We start from the raw sequence: 25,978 nt of genomic DNA on the forward strand, positions 1-25,978 counted from the left end.
ATCATATATAACTACTGAGATATCGCGGGTTTTCTCTTACAGGTCAGACCGAAAAACTTACTTTTTCGCATGCGCTGCCTCAACCATTGCGTATAACTGAAATAAATGTATGGAGGCTTTTTGAACCTTTAAAAGTTCTACAAAAAAGTCCGCGACACCATATATCTATCTTTTATATTTTAGCAGATATAGTACCTTTAGTACTTTAATAAATTATTTAAATTTTAAACTAAGATTTACGTCATTATTTACACAACTAACCTTAAATCCTTATCAAAATAAATTATTTAATAATCACAAGGATATTATAGAGATAAGATTTGCCCTTTACAGTATGTTAATTAGTTATATAGTTTCGGAGATAATACAAAATTTCTGAAAGTCGCAGAAATGCCGCTATATGACGCCCCGCGGTTTCAATTACGTGGTTCCCGTTCCCGTATGAATATGAGGACCAAACATAGCCTATGACACTCGCAAATAATGTAGCTTTCTATTGGTAAAAGAATTTTCCAAATCGGTCCAGTAGATCCAGAGATTACCCCCGACAACCACACAAACTTTACCTCTTTATAGTATTAGCATAGAAGTCGCTTGGGAAATTATAGTTCTTTTGGTCATTGCACCACGCACAAAATGCTGGACCAATTTTGCTGAGGGTAGGGATAGGATAGAGGTAGGGAAGGGGTAGGATAGAGGTAGGGTAGGGGTAATTTAGGGAAAGTGTAGGGTAGGGTACGGATAAGGTAGGGGTAGTGTAGGGTAGGGGCAAGGTAGAGGTAGGGGAAGGATATGGAACGTCTAGGGTAGGGGAGGAGTAAGATAGGGGTAGGGTAGGGTAGGGGTAGGGTACGGGTAGGGTAGGGTTAGGGTAGGGATAAGGTGGGGGGAGGGAAGGGTTAGTGTTAGCGGTAGGGTAGGAGTAAGATAGGGGTAGGGTAGGGTAGGGTAGGGTTGGGTAGGTTTACGAGTAGGGTAAGGTAGAGGTAGAGAAGTTTACATAAATTTTTACGCGGACGAAGTCGCGGGCGTCCGCTAGTAATACAATATTTTGATGCTATGTATTGCACGCGTCTATTTTTTTTTCAAAGTACCTACCTGTAAGTATTTACGCCACAGCCACAGAAAAAGTAAAATAGTGTCAGTAATAAAGAGATAAAATCTTTACCTATCTTAACATAATATACCTACTCATAATTTTATACATAATCTTAATCAACCTATTATTCAAATCAATGTGTATTCCAGGGGTTTGAAACATTTTAAAAATGGGAAGTGTGATTTTAAATATAAGGCATTAGTGTTTATAGAGTAACTTAGCAATTTTTATTTGATTTTTTTTGGGTTGAAATACGGTTATTAGTAGTTAAACCACGTTTCTCTAGTCTCGCCGACATGATAACCGGACGACTTATCATCGTCGCTACTGTCTGTGAGAACTGGGAACTTGCCGCGTATCGGCGATAAGTTGCTCTGATTTATTATTTGCTTACAATTTATCACTAAATAAATCCTACTCACAATGTGAGTTGCTAACAACTCACGGAAACTACTATAAAAGCTGTACCGAATGCTTTCTATGCGTAAGTCATGAGGGTATTCTATAGAAAAGTTAGCAAGAAATAGTTTTTGTGTAGCTATTCTTAAAAGATTAGATCGATGCTTTTATTAAAAAGGCGACATTTTTTATGTGTTTACATGTTTGTTCCTCCTTCACGCGGGAACTACTGAAATTTGAAATGGAGAGGAATTTTACCATGTATTAACAGATAGCCTCATTTTTATTTCAAAAAAATCTATGGTTTCCGCGATATTCGTGAAAAACAGAATTTCATGTGAACGGAGTTGCGGGTATCCTCTAGTGAATTAATAATACTCTTTGTCTGAGGCTTTGCTTGCTTGTAGAAGATGTCTATTAATTCCTCGGATATAGATTTTCAAAGTGTTTTTCCTAATTTTAGGATAATTGGTGAACAAATAGACACACTTTATCTTTTAATATTATGTAGAAAGTTGTATGGTTAACTCAAACAAGAGTTTCGTTTCAACCTCGCATAAAAGACGAATAGAAATGTCAAACGATTGACATCAATAATTAAGTTTTGACCCCACCAAGGGTTGAATATAAATCAAATAAAGAATTCTTTCATTCGTCTCGATTATAGACCCCTGTTTCCAGATGGCCTTCCTTTTGGCTCTACTTTATTAGATTTCTGTTTTGCTGAATGATTGACGTGTTTTATTTCTCTGTTTCTTTAATTTTTGTATGAGTGACGATAAAATTAATGCCATGAGATATCGGGATAAAAATTCGTTTGTTTGCTGTTCCAAACCATAAATCTTAATGTATAGGAATATTATAAAGAGATATAGTTGGAGTAATCTCTAATAAACCGATTTTTGAAATTATTTTACCACTAGAAAGCTACGTTAATTGGGAGTGTCATTTGGAACTACGCGGGTGAAACTGCGGGGCGTCGGTAATCCATATATATATATTGTGTACTGACTTTCATCCACAAACGTTGTTTAGCCGTAAAGTCGTGATTGAGTATGAAACATTTATCCATACAAATTTTCAAATTAAATAAATTAGTTTATATTTTCACTAATTTACTTCTTATTTATAAACTTATTACTTTTCAATTGTAGGTATACCTATTTAACCTATTTAGAAATAACTACTACTACAAGGAATTCAGTCTTGTGATTCGCAGATTTGATTAGGCCTTGATTGGCCTAATTGCTGGGAATATGTTTCAATGAGCTCTTTCAATGAATGAACGTCTACGTTATTGTTACGATACTGATAGGTAACTAGGTTTATAAAGATTTGTATTATCTATTAAATGTCTCAAGACTGAAGATGAACGTACTTAGTAATAAAAAATACTATAAGCACCATAAAAAATCTACTGCCAAAAATAAAGTCTAGTACAGCCATACAAATATTGTTTTATTATAATATGATTTTTATTACTTTATTTACATACCTACCTAGGTAATAGAAAAATGTTTCGCACACCTGTACAATGAGATATAAACTATAGTATAATCAATAATCGTGCGAATTTTCTGACAGATGCTAATGTCACTTTGTAAAATAATGATACCATATTTATTGTCATAGTGATGTCCTGTTCTGCATAGGTAAAAAATAGTGCCCCAGATCATTCACTGTCAAAGAGGAATTTTGAACAGAAATTTCTATCATAGCGCTTAGTGACAGACGGTTGAAAGAAAAAATTGTGTAAATTATGTAATTGATCAATTTTTTACCTATTTGCCCTGATCTCTGCGGGTACCACTACTTCCGATTTGAAAATTTAAGCCAAGCTACTCAAGCCTACCCCTACCCCTAAAGAATACATAACAGGTGTATGACATCATGTAGATCGCGACCAACACACGATCAGTTTTATCGGATGTCAAGCCGTTAGCGCTACAGGCACATGGACTTATTGGATGGTCAGTGGCTAGCATAAGGAATGACATCAACGTCCTTTACAAAAGCACTTCAAAATGACTCGAGGCAGACGTTATTCATCATTAATCACTGATCATTATGCTCAGTACAGAGGTAGTCAAACATAATAATAAGAAACATACACCCACACTGACAAGATATGAGTAACATTATCAAGATCTTTCCTCTAAGTATGGTTACATCTTATTTACTTACGACAGGGAAATAACATATTGTTTATGCACGCTTATGTGTACATGTACAATTGTACATTGTAAATATATAATAATAATAATAATTATTATTAGGTAGGTACTATATACTAATACTAGCGGACGCCCGCGACTTCGTCCTCGTGTAATTTAGTTTTTCACAAAACCCTCGGGAATCATGGATTTTTCCGGGATAAAAACTAGCCTATGTATTAACCCAGGCTACAATATATCTCAATACTTTTCAGCTAATTTGGTTCAGTAGTCGAGGCGTGAAATAGCAACAATCATTAATATCATCAAAATCATAAGTTTTCGCAAATCTCGGGAAACCATGATATTTTTTCGGGATAAAAACTAGCTATGTGGCTGACTATGCGTGACTGTGTGTTCATCCAGAGTAAAATCTATTTCCATTCGAAATTTCAGCCAAATCGCTTCGGTAGTAGCGGCGTTAAAGAGTAACAAACATCCAAACATCCATACAAACTTTCGCGTTTGTAATATTAGTAGGATTTATAATATTAGTACGATAGGACAAAAGACGACCTAGACTTCGTCCGCGTGGTAGATGAAGTCAAAGTAAAAAATCGACACTTAATTTTTATTATTAATTTTTAACGTCATTTTGTTATTCTACTTTTTACATTATTATAAAAGAAGTTATTATTTTTTATCTATACTTCTATACCAATATTGTAATGAGGAAAGCTTTGATTGTTTGTTTGCATTGAATAGGCTCCAAAGCTACTGAACCGATTTTAAAAATCATTTCACTGTTGGGAAGCTACACTAACCCCAATAACCCAAGAAAAAAAAATACCAAAGCTTTATGCCTGTATTCCTACGGAAACGGTAACTACGCCGGTAAAACCGCGTGGCGTCTGCTAGTATCAAATAAATAAAAATTTGGTTGAAGATAAAACATCAATACAATGTCTATTCACTCTTGCTTTAGAGAAACCAGACACAGATCTTTTACGGCATTCAAGACCGTAGACATGCGCATGATTATTAATTACTATGTTTTATCTACAAAAAATACAGACACATTTTACAAAAATAAACAGCTTTATAATATTCTCAGAATAACTAATCATAAATCACTTCCTGGCACGTGCCGTCGTCCCCATGTGCGTACCCAATGAGACAGCCTCCGGAGAAGTTGGCGCGATTCTTTCCTTTGCTTCTTGTTTCATTCCCATTGCTTGTGTCAAAGAAGAACTCGCATGCGCCATCTGGAGCCAATTTAAAGCCTTCTGGACATCCTTCTACCTCTACCGTTTCTGCTATACCACTAAAGTTTAGCGGGACATCAAAATTGTTCATAATCATTACATTTTCATTATTTATAACAACATTATATGCTTTGTCATTGAAATTAGTTTTATTTAAGTTTGTTTCTTCTACAAAAGTGTTTTGTTTTTTATCTGTATTATCCTCGGAGTTTTCTGGAGTTATTTGGCGAGCAATTCTCGGTTCTATTCCGAATTCTGTTATGTAAGGTTCACTGACAGCGTTATTATAGATTATTGGCTTGTTCAGTCCTATTGTTTGTATGAGTTGATTGTTTTCTTTATTTGTATTCATTGTAGAACTTTGTAAAGGTCTGTTGTCGGGTATAGGTATAGGCTTAGTACTGATTGGCTGTATTATATTATTTAAATTTACAGTAGGTTTTAGAACAGGTACTAAATTATCATTATTTTCATTTCTTTGTGGTTGATGTTGTCCGCTGATCGTATTTTCGTGCTTCTTTTGATTAATATAGTTATTTGGATTAATCAAGTTGCTGAAATCACTGATTATTCCTTTTTTTACTTGAACTATACCCGTCACTGTATTTACAACTACATTTCCATCTGTCAGTTTGTGTACTTCATCGGTTACGGTGCCAAATATATCCTTAATTAGACCACACTCTGCACACAAAAGCAAGTATTTTAAACAAAGGATTATAGCTAACTTCATTTTCTTACTTTCACAAAGCAACGTGCGTTCTATTTTTCGCTTTGTGCCTTACTGACCAGGAAAGTAAACTCTCTCATAATCATGACCTCTGGATATCTAGGGTGACCTGTATTGATATGGGGCTTATTACAATATTAATATTTATTGGCTGACTATTAATATGATAAATATCACAAATAAACATTTAATAAGTACATGGAAACTCTGTCTGATACGAGACGAGATAACTGATAGCAGCGATGTAGGTTATTTTATGTTAGTCCGTCAGCTACGTTCACAATTCGTCAGTGCCTGAAGACGAATGTCTTCGAACAGTGCGTGTTGCCAGTTCCTACGGATCACAGACTTAGCGGGCGATGGAGCGAGTTATGCTTGGAGTTCCTCTGTGTTATCTAATCAGAAATGAGGAGATCCGCAGAAGAACCAAAGTAAGTGATATAGCTCAGCGAGTTGCGAAACTGAAGTGGCAATGGGTACGCCATATAGTTCGAAGAGCCGATGCACGTTAAGATTGAGGTACATGGTACTTCTTTACCGGTAGGGTGTTATCCACGGTCGAAGCCTCCCAGCCAGACCTAGACCAATTAAGAAAACCTCAAACGGCCCAGCTGGGGATCGAACCCAACACCTCGGTCTTGTAAATCCACTGGACATACCACTGCGCCACGGAGGCCGCCCGTCAGAACTTACTATCACGTTATCTGCTGCGTCCGAGAATTATATTTATAACCTACATTTATTTATAAAAAACAGATCACTATTTCCTTATTATAGGACATTCGATTTTCACAAAAAGAACGTCTTTGCAGCCATGGTTCAAAAAATTTACTAACTTCAGAAGGTTATAATATATTAATTACATATATATTTAATGAAAACATACAATGGGATTAATTATACATTAAAATACCGTATTTTTGAGCATATTCGTTTTGATAGTACTAATTTAATTTTAATTTTTCTCAGTAACAGCCTGTTCTTTAGGTGAAGTGCCGACACTTTGTTCTGTTTTCGTTTCACCTGTAGAATGCAGCATATTCATAGAAGGTTCTGCTGTATTCTCTAATTTAGTTACCGCAGTCGTAGAAGCAGGTTGTACGTCATTTGTTGGCTTTCCTCGAGGAGTTATTAGTTGTTCAGTATCGTCTTTAATAACTGGAGCTGTAGAAATATTACCAGTTTCTGGAGTTGTCATATCTTCGGATTTGTTATCAAATTTTTCATTCCCTTTGTTTTCTTTGTTCTTATTTGAATCACCATTTTTACCGGGGCGAAGCAAATCGTCTAGATCTTCAACTAAATCGTACGTATGTAAGACGTTATTTACAGCTTTCCCGTTGGATAAATCAAGTTTGTCGCCCAGTAAACTGTCTATTAAACCACAGTTAGCGTACAAAATGAAGGAGATAAAATAAATATAGATTATTGACTTCATTTTGAGGTCACGTTCGTTCTGGTTATTGCTTTGATTGTTACTGGAGGAAATACAAAATTATTATAATATCGCTACAGGATATTGAGTGAGTGGGGGAGAGATGGCAGCTAACAGGAATAAAACTATGCAGCAAATAGTAACATAAGTTAAATAAGTTATAATCGCTATTTTTTTTTTTTTATTATTTACAAGTTAGCCCTTGACCTCACCTGATGGTAAGTGATGATGCAATCTGCGTGCTTGTTAGGCATAGGATGAAAATCCACACTCATTTCAGTTTCTACACGATATCGTACCGGAACGTTAAATTGCTTAGCGGTACGTCTTTTATTAAACCAATTTCTCATCATCATCATCATCATGATATCAGCCGATGGACGTCCACTGCAGGACATAGGCCTTTTGTAGGGACTTCCAAACATCACGATACTGAACCACCTGCATCCAGCGAATCCCTGCGACTCGCTTGATGTCGTCAGTGCACCTGGTGGGGGGTCAGCCAACACTGCGCTTACTAGTTTCTAATCCTAATTATTATTTCTTTATTTCTATCAATTTCTAATTCTAATTATTATTTCTTTATTGGTTTTTTGGAATTTAAACTATCGTGAGTGTTATTCATATTCACTTTCTTTTATTTTATTGTTAAGTTATATGATTTTGTGTAATTTCACAGCAAAAAGGAAAAGTGGCCAGAAACTCCTGTTCTAGAGGATATGAACGTGTTTCTAATAGAAATAAGATGCAAACAACGTGATTGAATGACGCGAGTGATTGAATTTAAAATTAATGATTTCCGTTCTTTTGAAATAAACATTCTAAATTAGATATTAATATTAATATTTTCGTGTGACATTTATGCTCTGTCTACTCTTGCACTGTTATCGATATAAATATTAGGTATTTTTCCTAGATAAAATTTAAATTGCATTATACAGCAAAAATGATAAATATGTATTATATTATTTGTTGTTTGACCTACTTGGGGACTTATCACGTAGAGTAGGTATTCCTAGTTATTCTAGACTAGCCAAATACGCAGGAGATTCGTTTTTGAAGTATATTTATCTATAAATATACATAAGGTATTGCATTATTACTAGTCACAAGCTTTTAAAAACATAGAAGTTAGTTAAAGTGCACTCGCAGAAGGTGGTAAATGGTAAAACGCAGAGAGGTCAGCAAACTTTGTACGTGTTAATAAACTGCTTTGTGTAAACAAACAGGCAGTAGCTTTTTAGGGTTCCGTAGTCCACAAGGAACCCTTATTGTATCGCCATGTCCGTCTGTCAGTCCGTCTGGGCACGGCTTAGCTTAGTACTACAAAGCTGTAATTTAGCATGAGCATGTATCATGCCGTGATAGCTCCGTGGATATGACTTCTGCCTCCGATTCGAGAGGGTGTGGGTTCAAATCCGGTCCGGATCATGCACCTCCAGCTTTTCATTTATGGGCGTTTATAGAAATTAAATATCACGTGTCTCAAACGGTCAAGGAAAAATATCGTGAGGAAACCTGCATACCTGAGAATTTTCTTAATTTTCAACGTGTTTGAAGTCTGCCAATCCGCATTGAGCCAGCGTGGTGGACTACTGACCTAATCCCTCTCATTCTGTGAGGAGACTCGTGCTCAGCAGTGAGCGGAATATGGGTTGATAATGATGTACCATGCATGCAAGTTACCACCTCTCCTACTTGTAAAGTGTGGACTAGTTTAATACTCGTTTATTTCATAGTGTTGTTGTTGGATCCAGGTCCTTAAAAGAATATGTTGGGTCCTTCACCGTTTGAGACACGCGATATTCAGTTTCTTAAAATGCACACAACTGAAAAGTTACCTCCAACTTTCCAAAAAACATGCTCCGGACCGGATTCGAACCCTCCGGAATCGGAGGCAGAGGTCATATCCACTGGGCTATCACGACTCACACCTATATATAACACACTAATATTATAAAGGCGAACGTTTGTGTGTAAGTGTGAAAGTTAGTAAGTGTGAAAGTGTGTACACAAAGAAGGAACACACGTTCCTTCTTTGTGTAAGCCACTGACGATCAAGTAAACTGACATGCCTGCAGCGATATAACCGATTATACTCGTATATTTAAAAAATGTAACAATAACACGCGAAAAAATTACCTCAGAAAATAAACAAAATGTTGGGAATTCACTAGCTCCTAATAAGCTTAAAAATTAAAGATACGTATTATATTATTCTAAATTGCTTAACAAACCTTGAATCTGATATCGTTTGCAATCAGGCTAGATAACCTAGACTTTCCACTGCCTTAAGTAAGGGTTTTGTAAGATGTTTAAACGGCACTATTTCGCAATATTCGGGTGTATCACGGCTAGGCTAGACACAAAACCTTTATCCGACGTATTGAACCGGACCGGGTAGCATCTTTACAAATACTCAAACTTGACGTTTCAAAAGTGCTTGTAACCAGCTTACTTGAAATAAATGAATTTGTTTTTGACGTGACAACGTTTTATAATTCAATGGAGACTGCACACTCGAAAAAATATGACGTCATGCGTCGTTCCCTCGCTCTAGGGTTGCCAACTTTTTGGAGTTTACTCCTTAAGAATCTATTTTTTATATATAAGGCGCCCGGTATGAGAAAAATCCGAGGGGTAAAACCAACTGAACTAACGAAAAAGTGTCACGTTTTTGGTGCGCACCTTTAGTGCGCAACTTTCTAATTTAGCTGTGAGTGTATTGAGACGTACATAGGGTATGCTGTATAGGCGACTATACCTATATACTATATGTTATTGGGCTTGTTTGTTTAATGATTATATCATTGTAAGAGTAAAATATATAATGTGAAGTATATTATAAAGTCTATTAGTTATTTTACAATTCTATACATTTAGTCTTCTTTAACATAAGTATTACTAAAGCCCTACTCAATGTGCACTGTTTACCAACAAAAAAAAGTGTGTATGTTAAAAAAAACAAAAAGTTAGCTCGAAGCACGTCTCAATACTCGCGCCTTATAAGTGAAAGGTGCGCAACCGAGGTGCAGCAGGCCGCGGCGTGCAAGTTGTTGGCGGCACAGCGCATGGCGAAAGGTGCGCAGAATAGGTTGCGCACAAAAAACGTAACGCATGTCATTTCATAACTTATTGGAGTTTACTCCTTAACAATCGATTTTTCATTTATACCCCTCGGTACGTTTTTTGTGCGCAACCTATTCTGCGCACCTTTCACCGTACGTAGCCGCCATAGCGTGCACATGCCTAGCGCGTCCGCACGCACGTGCACGCTGTTGGCGGGCGCGCACGCAGCGCTGCACCTCGGTTGCGCACCTTTCACTTTTCAGGCGTTGCTATTGAAAAGAGTAAACTCCATTCGTGCGACGGAGCTGACACACTTTTTTTTAATTTGATTTTCGTGCCAAACTTTGGAAGGGCTACCACAAAGACTGTCTACTAGTCTGACTAGTCTAGACTCTAGACTGTCAGTAAAAGAAGATTTTCTATGATTGACTTTAAAGAAACCAAATATAGTTAGTGGTTATGTCACATTTATGTCTTATTATTGATCCTGTTTATAAAACTTTCAACCAAAGTGCCATTCTTTTGTTAGTCTCCGACTCTCGAGACTTGTATACATATATGTATACGTATTACACGTTTACGATGCATTGTGTAAAAGAGTAAACAAAGGACAATGGTCTATTTCCAAACAAATTTTTGCCGACATTTTTTTTAAGCGTCTATGAATGAAAAAAATATAAAATGATAGATAATTATTTTCTTAACAATTTATTCTTATGGTTTAATATTATGTGAAGTCTGGAATTCGAGATATTTATGTTTGAAGTTTTAGAGGTTATGTTTTGTCAACAACGAATAAAGACCTACTTTTTAAATTGAAGTCTTAATTATTCCACGATTATGAAGCCGGGTATTTGGGTTCGATCGAAGAACATAAAAAGTAGGTTTGATCCCCATTTTTCTCTTAGACATGGATAATATACATACTTTATAAAAATGAATATAATTAAATCTAAAAATCAACGTGGAATTTAATACAATAGTGTTTTAAGTCAGTAGTTTAGCGGGAGAATCGGTGTCCATAAACATAAGCGGTCGTTAAAAAAGAATGTAGGTACAGAAAATCATTTGATAAGTATCGGAAAAATGCAACAAGATTTACAAGACGCTTAAGTACGCAAACAACGAAATTACGACGCGATGTGACAACTGACTTACAGTTCACAGTTGAATTGATAGTGCATGACTTGTCATAAGAACAGGTAAAAGTATCGATACTTTATAGTATCGATTAATGATTATCGATCTCCTTTCGATACTGTTATTTTTGTAATCAATAAGTAATCTTCAGGAAATTACTTACTATTTTTACTTTTATTTAAAATCATGTCGAACATACTTAAACAATAAATACGTTTGTAAACACTTGTTCCTTTCCTTTGATTATTAAAATATATCATATGGCTTACTGTTGTTAATAATTGTTATTAACATGTTTGACTATTACATTTTGGTTATTTTATTACTTAAATGTAAAATGCCGCCAAGTAAGAGTGAACTTTAGCAGTATTTTGTCATGATTAGAAATAAGTAATTTAAATTAAATAGGTGTACCTGTGTGTGTGATTCGATACTGGCTTTTCGGTATCGTGCGCGTCCCTAGTTGTCTGATATATGCAATATTCGTATAAATAGTATGGTTGCCATACTCAATTATTTAAATGTAATTGATGTGAATATATTTTAGTTTTTGGGCTTAATTAGACCTTTTGCTCTGTTTCATAAAATTAAATAAGGGGTGTAAGGGGGAGGCTAGTACCAGTCTGTCTCCCCAATTGTCAACCTCACCTGCTCGTGGTGCACCCTGCAGATGGACCGACGAGGCTCTGACGACCGACGAATGGCGGTATATCCGTTCCCAAAGGCTAGATTATGAAATGCCTCAGGCCGGTGTCGGGCAGCAGCGACATCGGCGCGAGTAATCTAGCACTGCGCTGACCAACCCGCATGCCCAGCGTGGTCAGTATCGGGCAATACTTTATATGGACAGAACAAACACAACACAGCCCCTAGTCCCCGGCAGCCCCGCTATTCCTGGCTCTGGCAGCGGTTACGGTAACGGCGGGGCAAGGGGTGTTAAGAATCTCCGGCAGAGATTCCGCTGCCAACCCCGACGACTAGACCTGGCAACATACAACGCACGCACTTTGAGGTCCGACGAAAAGGTCATCGAGCTGGAAGAAGTTATGAGCAAGTTGCACTGGGATGTCATAGGATTGTCTGAAGTCCGAAGAGAGGGGGAGGGCTCGATAATCCTTGAATCCGGCAACATGCTCTACTACCGGGAGGGCGACCAACAGTCCCAGGGTGGTGTCGGATTTATCGTTCACAAGTCCCTCGTGAACAATGTTGTAAAAGTCGAGAGTGTGTCGAGCAGGGTAGCGTTCCTGGTCCTCCGAATTACCAAACGGTATTCGTTGAAGGTTATACAGGTTTACGCACCGACCTCGACACATCCCGACGAGGAGGTAGAGGTATTGTATGAGGATATTTCTAAAGCCATACATGCCTCAAACTCTTATTACAATGTTGTGATGGGGGATTTTAACGCAAAGCTGGGCGAACGTAGCGGTTCAGAGTTGAAAGTGGGACGATTTGGGTATGGGCAACGGAACGATAGGGGCCAAATGTTGGCTGACTTCATGGAGAAGGAGGGCCTCTTTATGATGAACTCCTTCTTCAAGAAGCCACCACACAGGAAATGGACCTGGATGAGCCCCGATGGTTCCACAAAAAATGAGATTGACTTCATCTTGTCTACCAAACGGCACATATTCAACGATGTTTCTGTGATCCATAGGGTGAAAACCGGTAGCGATCACCGAATGGTTAGAGGCACGTTGAATATCAACATTCAGCTGGAACGGTATCGACTGGTGAAGTCTACGCTCCGACCTACTCGTGCCCATATCCAAAACCCCGAGTCCTTTCAACTAGAACTGCAGAATCGCTTTGATTGCCTTGCAAATTGCGAAACTGTGGACGATCTGAACAACAGGTTCGTGGAAACTGTCCATTCCGTTGGGTCTAAGTTCTATAAGACCCACCGTACGAAAAGAACCAAAAAGTTCTCAGACCATACACTTAAACTCATGGAAGAGAGGCAAGAAATGAGATTGCAGTCTTCAGCAGATGCGTCAAAATACCGACAAATCAGTAGACAGATCTCCAAGTCGCAAACCAGCGACTTGCGAAACTTCAATACCGAGCGTATTAAAAATGCGATTGAAAACAATCGCGGCTCGAAAGTTTTCACCAGAGATCTGTCTATTGGACAGAGGCAGCTGACGCGTTTGAAGACCGAGCACGGTAATCTGATTTCTTCCAAGCCCGAGTTATTAAGTGAGGTCGAGAAGTTCTATGGACAGCTATACACGACTACTCAGCAGCCTGTTGACAACTTGGCTAAAGACCCCAGAGCCAAGTTGACCCGACACTATACCGAAGATATCCCGGACGTCAGCCTATACGAGATTAGTGTGGCTCTCAAACACCTGAAGAACAATAAGGCGCCAGGTGAGGACGGAATCACAGCAGAACTCCTGAAAGCGGGTGGAAAACCGATACTTAAAGTCCTTCAGCGATTGTTCAATTCCGTCATTCACGAGGGCACGATGCCTGAGGCGTGGCATAGGAGCGTGGTGGTTCTGTTCTTCAAAAAAGGTGACAACACCTTGCTGAAGAATTACAGACCCATCTCGCTGCTAAGCCATGTTTACAAATTGTTCTCGAGAGTCATTACGAATCGTCTCGCTAATAGGTTTGACGACTTCCAGCCTCCCGAACAAGCCGGTTTCCGAAAAGGTTTTAGTACCATAGACCACATCCATACGCTGCGGCAGGTTATACAGAAGACTCACGAGTATAACCAGCCACTTTGCTTAGCGTTTGTGGACTATGAGAAAGCCTTCGATTCGGTGGAAACCTGGGCTGTGCTAAGGTCATTGCAGAGATGCCGAATTGATTACAGGTATATCCAAGCGTTGAAGTGCTTGTACGAAAACGCCACTATGTCAGTCCGTATTCAGGATCAGACTACGAGGCCAATCCAGTTGCAGCGAGGAGTGCGTCAGGGAGATGTGATCTCTCCGAAGCTATTTACCGCCGCATTGGAAGACGTCTTTAAGCTTCTGGACTGGGGCGGACTTGGCATCAACATCAATGGCGAGTACATCACTCAACTGCGGTTCGCGGACGATGTAGTCATCATGGCACAGACTCTGGATGACCTTAGTACCATGCTCAATGACCTCAGCAGCGTTTCTCAACAGGTGGGCCTGAAAATGAACATGGGCAAAACAAAAATAATGTGTAATGCTCATGTATCGCTCCACCCAGTTATAGTTGAGAACGCTGCACTCGAAATTGTTGACGAATACATATACCTAGGACATATGATCCAGTTAGGTAGGTCCAATTTCGAGAAAGAGGTGAACCGTCGAATCCAACTCGGCTGGGCTGCATTCGGGAAACTTCGCGACATCTTTTCGTCCGAAATTCCTCAGTGCCTGAAGACAAAAGTCTTCGAACAGTGCGTGTTGCCAGTGATGACCTATGGTTCCGAGACTTGGTCGCTAACTATGGGCCTCATAAGAAGGCTCAGAGTCACACAGCGGGCGATGGAACGAGCTATGTTAGGAGTATCTCTGCGTGATCGAATCAGAAATGAGGAGATCCGCAGAAGAACCAAAGTCACCGACATAGCTCAACGAGTTGCGAAGCTGAAGTGGCAATGGGCGGGGCACATAGTGCGAAGAGCCGATGGACGTTGGGGTCCCAAAGTGCTGGAATGGCGACCCCGCACTAGTAAGCGCAGTGTTGGCCGACCCCCCACCAGGTGGACTGACGACATCAAGCGAGTCGCAGGGATTCGCTGGATGCAGATGGCTCAGTATCGTGATGTTTGGAAGTCCCTACAAAAGGCCTATGTCCTGCAGTGGACGTCCATCGGCTGATATGATGATGATGATGATAAAATTAAATAAATTATTTTCTACAAACTGTAATAGTTTACATTAGTAGACGCTTATGAATTCTATCAACAAACACCAGACCATTGTCCTTTGTTTATGTCGAGATGTCATAAATCGTACTAGCTCGCCATATGGTATTATGTCTTTAGTTATTGTCATATGAGAAGTACAAAATGAAGACATGAGTTGTTTATTTATTTTTAACCTACTTCCTAACTATAGGAGCATGTTTTACTTTTTTTCCTCCAGAAAATTACTGATTGCATGATTTTGCGAGATGGTTTAATATAGTAGATTGTTATACAAGGGGCTAAAAAGACCCATTATATAGGAGGTATTTTTAGGGCCTGAGACGTAAGTCGAGGGCCGCCTAAATAGAAACCGAGTATATAATGGGTTTAGCCTCACGTGTTGCACTTTGTTTTTCACTACGATTGCGAGAAAATAAAATAGTTTAGTTCAATATTCAATGATTTATTTAATTGAAAATTAAATGTACATAGTCTACAATTTTGGATATTATGGGAGATGCTTTTACCCGGTAACATAATTTCCGACTACTGTGTCGGAAATATAAGTATATGAGGTAAACGTGGGAGATAATAGTTTTTAAAAACTCCTTTCGTAAGTTAATCCATTTGTTGTTGTTTTCTTCACTTATTAAATTTTTCGTAGGTAAGTATTTAAGTAAATACGTCTGGACTTTGATGGTAACAGATTGAAAATTTCATCCATCTCCAAATTAGGATCACCATTCTCAGTAGATGAAGACACCAATAATAATTAAAATTAATGTTGAAATATATGAAAGTTACGGTCACAAATTTACAATTATTTTCTGAAATAAATCAAGTATGTATTATTTGTTTTTTAAATTCTCGCTTTTTAATTTTATTTTTTTCACATGAGAAAAAGGCAAAGGTATTATCGTAAAGGATGTCCCATGTCTTCAATAAAAATTAAATAAAAAAATGAACGCATTCCACAGAAAAGAACGCTGCATTTATTTCCAATTTAAAGTTTTTTATTTATTTTTCAAAACAATCAGAGCCTTACCTATAATGATTCAATTTTCGAATAAAACCTCCTCCGTTTTATAGTAGGCTAGTACTCGTAACAGACAAGAATTAAAAAAACAAAATTACTTTAGCCCCTAGAGGCTAATATGCTTGTTTAGCCCCGCTGTGGAGTGGTAATATGACAGTGTTTTTGAGCAAGAGTAGTGAAAAAGTATTTTTGTTTCATTTAATTTTGTTACCAACAGTGAAGAAATATAATAATTTTTCATTTTCTTAATATGTCTCTGTTTATTCATTTTTATATAATTTTTACATTGATTACACTTTTATTAGCATACATAATGAACAAACTGAAAGCATAATGTTGTCTAAACATAATTGTTTTCACAAGATCCAAATTACCTTTTTTTATTTTTCTTTTCGGCCACTGAATACAATAAATATTTTTTAAATTCTCTCCATAGAACGTTCAGGAAAGACTATTAGGAATGGGTACGACAATATTCCAGTGGATGGGGGTTCGAACTCATGACGTCTTGGTATTGAGTCTAATAATTGTACTCTACTCGTATTACAACACGTTCCATAATTTTTATTTTGCCTTTATACCTACTTGTAAATTCGTTATTGGTATTATTAGCTTGGTTAGGTGTTATTTAATAACTAACTTAACAGCTGGCAAACTTAATAAACTGGAAGTACAACCCATTATGATATTACGATCAAGCACAACGGAGAGTTATAGAAGGACAATGAACCTGTTCTTAAGAGTGTGCAATATGTAATTTGGTGGTTACAAATGGTTCTGGATCTCAGATTCTGGAAAAGTTAGGAGCCTGATATTTGGGTAAATGATATTTCAAAGTGTTTGCTTCGTTATGACTATACAAAATACACAATTTGTAAAACTTTTCTCGATAGTTTATTTTTTTATTTTTTAGTATATTAATTATGTTCTTATTTAAACAAAATTGAAACTAGATAGTATTTATGTGATGTTAAGAATGATAGATATTTTTATTTGATGTCAATTTATGCTACTTGTACTTGTATTCTTTTTATTTGCTAAAACCGTGTTCACCGATTCAATATTTAATTATTGGAATGATTAGTTAGTATAATATTACTTTTAATATTCATACAACTGTCAAGGTAGAAAGTATGTATGTCTATAGCTTGTTCTGTAAACCTTCTGTACTTTCTTATGAATAAATGAATTATTATTATTATTATTATTATTTGAAAAATACATGTTTTGCTCACATTTTGCTTTCAATCTCAGGAAAAGCAAACTTATTTTCTTAAATTTTTGTTTTGTATAGAAAATTAGGTATATATCTTGAACATGGCCATTTTGTTTTTCGTTATGTTGTTTAATTTACTTGCAATTAGGTAAAATGGTTTTGGCGCTCACGTCATAAAATATGCGTCGCGTCAATCGCTCCGTGCTTTTCACTCACGTCAGTCATAATTCGGCGTCTCGTTTGCGCTTCGAATTTTTTCCATATCGTATCGACGCGCTGCGCGCTCTTAACAGATTTTATTTGGAAACTGGAAGTATTACAAGGTTTACGGTTAAAATTTAATCGTTAAAACTAAAGCATTAAAGTATGATTCACGAATCATTGCATTTGGATTAATATTTATTTGACATTTTATTAATCGAACATATACCATACAAGGTGCGTTTGCAACCCTTGTAACTTTAATTTTAAGTTTCGTAAGTTTAAGAGTTATTTTATGATTGTTACATTAATTTATAAAATAATATAAAACAATAATAAATTACGAGTACTATCATGTATCACTTATGTATATCGTCGTTATCAATCCATATTCAGCTCACTGCTGAGCTCGAGTCTCCTCTCAGAGTGAGAGGGGTTAGGCCAATAGTCCCCCACGCTGGCCCAATGCGGATTGGCAGACTTCACACACGCAGAGAATTAAGAAAATTCTCTGGTATGCACACAACTGAAAAGTTGGAGGTGTATTCCCCGGACCGGATTCGAACCCACATCCTTCGAAATCGGAAGCAGGAGTCATATCCACTGGGCTATCACGGCTTATGTATATATTGAGGTAATAATTAAACGAAAGTGAGTTGGTTTTTCAATTATTTTCAGCTTAACCGCTGAACCGTTCTTGAAATTATTTAACAAATTCATGAGATACTTTTATATCAGAAATCAAAGAGTTTCCTCGGAATCTTTAAATTAAATCAACCTTAATCAACGCATTAGTCATGGACGTCCAGAGTCAACCTTACCTACTATTTTTAGACGCGTCTATGTACCAATTCCTTTCACAGTAGTTGTGGTACAGTACTGTTAAACGTATCTAATAGTAAACAATAAACATTACCTCCATCCATATAAGGTGGTTACAGCGTTGGCTCCAATTACGTTAACCGTTTTGTCCTTTTAAAGGGACAATAAAACACAAAAGATGCTACTAACTCCACTCCGAAGATTTATGACCGATGAATCGTAATGAATGTGACTTACGAATGTCAATACTACGAGTACGAACTGTTTGGGGCTATCGGAACGCGAATGGGGTCAATTTAGTGTTGGGAGATGTCCCATTATGGGACGCCTTTGGAAATGGAAGTTTGGATAGAGAGATAGAGATAACTCTTCTGATTCCGCGAATTAATCATAATGTGGAAAGTAATTAAGCTTAGTCCTTATGAACTAAAATTTTGAAACCGGAAGTTAAGAGCGCGCAGCGCGTCGATACGATATGGATAAAATTCGAAGCGCAAACGAGACGCCGAATTATGACTTTCACGTGAGTGAAAAGCACGGAGCGATTGACGCGTGACGCAAATTTTATGACGTGAGCGCCAAAACCATTTTTACCTAATTGCAAGTAAATTAAACAAAATAACGAAAATCAAAATGGCAATGTTCAAGATATATACCTAATTTTCTATACAAAACAAAAATTGAGAAAATAAGTTTGCTTTTCCTGATTGAAAGCAAAATGTGAGCAAAACAAGTATTTTTCAAAAAATAAACTATCGAGAAAAGTTTTACAAATTGTGTATTTTGTATAGTCATAACGAAGTTAACACTTTGAAATATCATTTACCCAAATATCAGGCTTCTAACTTTTCCAGAATCTGGGATCCAGAACCATTTGTAACCACCAAATTACATATTGCACACTCTTAATGACAAATAGTAAATGTCTAATGTCTATATTTATAATAGTTTGTGTTTTTGTTACAGGATACAACAGCAATACCAAAGAAAACATGGTGATTAATCATAATTTAAATAGGTCAGTATATTAAAATTAGTAATAATTTTCACAGTTTTTAACAGTTGTGATTGACTAGAGGGAGAGATTTATTTCCTTTGGTTAGTGGTCACGTCATAACTTGAAAACGGCTGAACCCATTTTATTCTTTCTTGTACTTTAAAGAAGGTTTTTATGGAATAATAAATTAATATATAAGGTTTTGACTTTACATATCACCACATTATCATAACATAACCTGACGTTTTACCTGACGAAAAGTTCAAAGTAAGCTAACATAAAATAAACGATGGTGCAGAATATTGAAAGGTTTTAGAAAACTTTCTGTCTGGTAAAAAGATAATAATAATAATTTATATCCGTAACTGGATATACTTTGCACTGAGAATGAATAGCTCTATTTAGTTATTATTCAAAGATCATGATCACATCGGGTTTAAGGCCACATACTGTTGATCGAGATTATGTCATGGGTGTTACATTAATCGTCATTTAGTTGTATAGAAGTTCTATAGTGATATGAAAGGGACATTGTTTTAACCATTCACTGTGAAAAGGCCGACCGAATTGAGAACCTCCTCCTTTTTGAAGTCGGTTAAAAACTCAAAGGTGACTGACTGACATAGTGATCTATCAACACACAGCCCAAACCAATGGACGGATCAGGCTGAAATTTGGCATACAGGTAAATGTTATGATGTAAGCATCCGCTAAGAAAGGATTTTGATCAATTCTACTCCCAAGGGGATAAATAGGGGATGAAAGTATGAAACTTTGTCAACTTTGCGGCGATTTGGCTGAAATTTGGAATGAAAATATATTTTACTCAGGATTAACACATAGGCTACTTTTCATCCCAGAAAATTCCATGGTTCCCGCGGGATTTTGACCCGAACGAAGTCGCGGGCGCCCGCTAGTATGTATATAAAAATGTGATTATTTTAGTTAATAAGGTTGTTGTGTGCTGTGTTTGTGGCGGCATCTGGTCAACGGTTCCAACTGAAAACCAGCGCTGCATGCTCTTTTTATTTAAAGAGTATGTAGCATTATGCTGAGTTGGATCCGTTTACTGGGTTGTGCCACACATCGCAGGATATTGTTATAGAACAAATTGTGTTGTGTGGCATAATTCACTAATAAAGCTTTTTTCTTTCTTCTTCTTTCTTTGATGTACCAATGTAAACTGAACTGACAAATATTTAGTTCTCATTAAATTACAAATAGGTGCCCTAAATATTAATTTCTAAAAAATTACACAAATATGTTGTCCTAAATATATGACGGGGTCAAGGAATGGGTTAAGGCCACATACTGTTTATCGAGATTATGTCGGGCATTACATTAATTGACAATTAGTTGTATAGAAGCTTTATAGTGGTATCAAAGGGGCATTGTTTTAACCACTCACCGTGAAGAGGAAGCGTTGACATAAATGTCTATGAAACCGTGATGTCCCAATGACAAACTGAACTGATTGATGGATCTGATACTTATGTACGGAAGTGTTTCAGTTTCTTTACAAAGCAATCGTAAGAACCATAATTGAGTGGACCGATGCAGTGAAAACAATTTTTTTGAGACCACAATTACTAACCATACGTATAAATATTATACTAGTAAAAAAATGTTTTTTGTTAATTAATTTTGTTAATTAATTCGACGCATATGTTTTTTTTTTAATTTTCGGGATATTCGATTAAATTATTTTTTTTTTTTTTTAATTTATTTTACGGCCTTGGATACAAGTCCTTATAGGCCCTGCTTTAAATATTACAATTTTTCTTAAAAATAATACATAGCACTTAAAATTATCGTCATAGTCGTCGTCTAAATATAAATTTACTACTGTATTTTACAATTTTTCTATTGTGTTACTAATGAAATCTAAAACAGGCTTATAAAATAAATGGTTCCTCAACAATTCCTTAATGTGGCGGGGATCACTCTTAATTTCGTTTTCTTCCTTTACTAACTCTATCGAACTTGCTAATATTATTCTCTGTATACCAAAAGCTGAACACTTGAAAATTATGTGATTGATATCTGCGTCGTCTTTTTTACAGTACCTGCATTTGTTATCTTTATAAATAAATGGCTTGGCACTAAACAGTGACCAAACCTTAGTCGGTTTATTATTGATATGAATTTTCTTGAATCCCAACTCATTTTGTAATACCATGGCTGCACCGGTATTTCATTTTGTATCTCTGCGTACCAACATCCTTTACTTTTACTAGTTTCTTTCCAAAGTTCATGCCAAAGCAACTTCTGTCTCTTCTTCACTTCATGATAAAAGTCTGTAAATGGAGTTTTGATATTGTCTGAACAATCTTCATTAAACAATCCTTGTCTTGCTACAGAATCAACCAGTTCATTGCCCGCTATACCTCTGTGGGAGGGTACCCAGACAAATTCTACGTTCATTCCAGTTTTTCTTATGTCTAGTAATACATTTTTAATTTGAAAAATAATGTATGAAGACTTATAACTAAAATTGAAATTGTTAATAGCTAAAAGAACACTTTTTGAATCTGTTACTATAATACAATTATTTACACTATGTAAAATTTCCTCTTTTATATAAGAAATTGCTTTTAAAATTGCAAAAGATTCCGCAGTAAAAATACTACATCGAGAATTTAACTTAAACGCTTTACTACATTTTTTTTGTGGATCATAGAAAGCAGCACTTACAAAGTGCTGATTTTTAGATCCATCTGTATATAACTTATAATAATATTTACAATTTTTATCAATAAACATAAGGAAGTCTATGTTTGACGTAATATTCAACAAATGAATTTTATTTGTCATAATCAAGCTCTCAAAGGAGCAAGAGTACATGGGCCAGGCGTTACTAACATTTATGTTAGTGGCAATATTATGCATATATGTCATAATAATAGATATGGTAGGTTGTTTACCTGCCAAAAGTGAATTTGCGGTCGCTTGTAAAGATTCAGTTGTAGATTTAGTTACAGTTAGTAGACTATTTGGAAGCAAAAGTTTGTTCACTATTGAAGAGCTCGATGATAGAGCTTTCAAACAAAATCTTTCAGCTAAATATATACGTCTTACAATTAAAGGAGGAATACAAGTCTCTACGTCCATTGAATTAACAGGTGTAGAGCGCATAGCCCCACTTATTATGCGCAAGCCAATGTTTTGAATAACATCAAGTTTTTTTAATAATGTGGAATTGGCTTGCATATATGCAAGAAAACTATAATCAAAGTGACTTCTGACCATGCTTTTATATAATAGAGATAGGACTTTAGGATCAGAGCCCCAAAACGTTCCAGTCAAACATCTCAATAAATTAATGCCTTTTAACGCATTTTTGCTAATATAATTAATATGTCTGTCAAATTTTAATTTATTATCGATAATTACACCCAAAAATTTCTTTTGATTTACAAATGGAATATCTGTACCATTATATTTGATGTTATTCCCCACTGGGCTGCCAAAAATCATACATGAACTTTTGGAAGTATTGATATTTAATTTTAACAAATTTTTATAATAAAACTGCAACTGGAACAGTGCAGAATTAATAGTATTTTTAGCTATTTCTATATTTCTATTTACACTATACATTAACAAGTCATCCGCAAATTGTAAAATTTTAACATCTCCTAATAAAAAATTTTCAATTTGTGAGGTGTATAAATTATACAAAATTGGTGACAATGCTGAACCTTGCATAAGACCTTTACTAGTTTTATTTATCCCATGGAGTATATTATTGTACTTAACATAAAACTGTCTATTATTAAAAAAATTTGAAAGCCATTTTAACATTTTTCCAGGGATACCAATTTCATAAAGACAATTGATGAGCTGGTTTAAGTCCACATTATCATAAGCCCCCTCTATATCCAAAAATATACATACTGCTGTGGATCTAGACAATTGACAATTCTTCATATCATACATAAATGAAGTTATACTCTCTGCTGCGCTTTTACCTCTACGGAAACCATATTGAAAACCTGGTAATAAATTATTAGTTTCTACAAAATAGTCCAATCTTAGTTTAAGCATTACTTCAAACAATTTCCCTATGCAAGAAGTCAGTGATATAGGTCTGTAAGAATTGCAATCGTCTTCAGGTTTATCTTGTTTCAAAATTGGTATTATGCATTGAATCTTCCAACTCTCTGGAATACATTGAGAAAGCCATAACTTGTTAAAAATATTAAGTAAAGCTATTTGACCTGATTTATGTAACTTTTTAAACATTATATAAGGAATGTCATCTAATCCTGGTGCAGATTCCTTTCTTGATTGAAGTGCTATATTGAATTCTGCATAGGTGAATGGATTTAGTAGCCACATGGAATTCTCATTGTCATTGTTGTATTCAAAAACAGAGTTGATTAAGTTTGTGTTATTATTATTCTGTTTAAGTTTTGAGATGAAATTTGGAATCCATACATCATTTTTAAGTTTTGGTTGGGTATTTATTCGTTTAAATCTTTTCATATAATTCCATATATAAGTTATAGGAGTGTATCTATTAAATGATGAACAAAGTTTATTCCAACTATCTTTCTTTGCTTTTTTAATGATTATTTTTTTAAGTGCATCTATTTTTTTATAATTTATATAATTTACCATTAACCCTACTCGCCTATATAATTGTAAAGCCTCTTTGGAATTTTTAACTGCTTCAGCACAATTTTCATCCCACCAAGGAGCGGGAGCTTTAATAGTTCTTGGACCCACAAATTTAACAAGCGGAATACATTCTTTTTTTAAAATGTTCAAAATTTCACAAAATTTGTCATATGACTGTAAAGGATCTAGTTCATTAAATGTGATATACTCAAAATACTCCTTGGATTTCTTAAAATATTTATCCCAATCTGCTTTATTATATAAAAATTTCTCTACTTTATCATTGACAGAATATTTAGATGGAATTAAGTTAATTTTTGTGAATGTGGGATAGTGGTAACTACCCAAAGTGTCTACACCTACTGTCCATTCACATAACGGAGCGAGCACTGGGCTCACTCCAGTTATGTCAATAGCAGAACTATTTGCATATGGTCTCTGAAGTGTAGTAGACCTACCAGAATTTAATATGCACAGATCCTGTTCATCAAAAATATCAAATAGGCTTCTACCCCTTGAATTTGTACTATGGCAACCAAAAGAAATATGATGTGCATTAAAGTCTCCTGCTACTAAACAGGGCTTTGGTATATCACTGATGATACTTTTAAGTCTATTGATTTTACATTTATTTTTATTTTTAGGTGGACAATAAACACAAAGTATTGATAAGTCACCAACATTGGTTTCTAAAGAAATTGCTATGGATTGAACATCTTCATAAAATTTTGTTTCCAAAAGTTTATATTTAAATGTATTTCTTAATAAAATACCTACGCCACCATGTTCATTCTTTGCATTTTTTCCAACAAAGTTATAGCCTGGGATTTTTACAAGATTACTAGAGTTTTTAAGCCAGGTTTCATTTAATAATAAAATATCAATATTTTCCTGTGTTAAAAATGTTTTTACTAAGGGTTTTTTATTATTAATACTCTGTATGTTATGTTGAACAATAATGAGCTTTGAAGCCATTAAACTTTATTCAAATGTTTCAAAAATGCTTCTTTAATTTTACTTGTGCTTTTAATGTCATTTGAGTTTCCTATAGTAACTAATGTATTAATTATTGCTGATAATATTTTTTTATTATTAATAATATTTGAATAAGAAATATCTAAATTTTCTTGTGTGTCTAGTTTAGATTGGTGGAATTTTTGCTGTATTTGTTGAGGCTTCGGGAGAGTAGGAAAATTAACACTATTAATTTCAATTACCTTAGCATAAGATTGTTTATTTTTTTCTAATCTTGCTGCCTTTATAGGGCAAGTTTTGGATATGGCTAAGTGAGCTCCACCACAATTACTGCACTTCAATGTATCAGCCGTGCATGCTTTGTAGTGGTGTTCACCAGCACAGCGTGAACAGACCTGTATATTTTTGCATATTTTCCCATAGTGATTAAATCTCATACACTTGAAACATTGCATTAGCGGAGGAATATATGTATAGACCTTATAACGCCAATTGTCTAAATATATATATTGTGGTAAAGTTGTTCCTGCAAAAATTACACTAATAGTTGACAAAGGAACAACATCGTCTACAACCTTTTTCATGAATCGTCTTACACCAATAATCTCACACTCTGAAGAAAGTTTATTAAATAGTTCATGGTTACTGGACTCTTTAGGAATAAACCTGACAACCCCCACCCTCTCCACAGAAGATGCCGGGATGAAGGCACGAAGATTGTAAACTGTTAGGCATTCATGTTTGAGAAAATCATTGGCTGCTGTCGCTTGTTTGAATACTAACATTATTTTGTTAGCATTAATGCGCCTGCTCTCATAGATACCTTTTACTTGTTTAAAGTATTTGGACACAACTAATGGGTTTTTGTTCCCCAATTTAATTTCCGCCTCACTGCTTTCCACAAACACTGGGAATTCCGCGTTAGTGCTATTATCCGTGTAGGCTCTGCTATAACCTGCCTTTATATAGGGTTT

The 25,978-nt window shown here is 35.8% G+C and overlaps 1 protein-coding gene and 1 long non-coding RNA gene across 5 annotated transcripts in view; both read left to right on the forward strand.

Moving 5' to 3' along the window:
- Positions 1–25,978, forward strand: part of LOC112054313 (tight junction protein ZO-3) — a 168,978-nt gene that overhangs the window by 18,691 nt on the left and 124,309 nt on the right. For all 4 annotated transcript variants that reach the window (XR_008251989.1, XM_052888429.1, XM_052888433.1 and 1 more), the window contains exon 2: positions 19,376–19,427. Coding sequence is in view for 3 of the 4 variants with exons in the window: in XM_052888429.1 (XP_052744389.1) it covers positions 19,376–19,427 (52 nt within the window). In the remaining variant the exon portion in view is untranslated. The remainder of the gene's footprint in view (positions 1–19,375; positions 19,428–25,978) is intronic.
- On the forward strand, positions 21,955–24,813 carry LOC128199341 (uncharacterized). Its single transcript, XR_008251990.1, has 2 exons — positions 21,955–23,404; positions 24,674–24,813. It is a non-coding gene; the product is annotated as an uncharacterized LOC128199341 (long non-coding RNA).

Source organism: Bicyclus anynana, chromosome 22, assembly GCF_947172395.1.
Source record: "Bicyclus anynana chromosome 22, ilBicAnyn1.1, whole genome shotgun sequence".
NCBI lineage: Eukaryota > Metazoa > Arthropoda > Insecta > Lepidoptera > Nymphalidae > Bicyclus > Bicyclus anynana.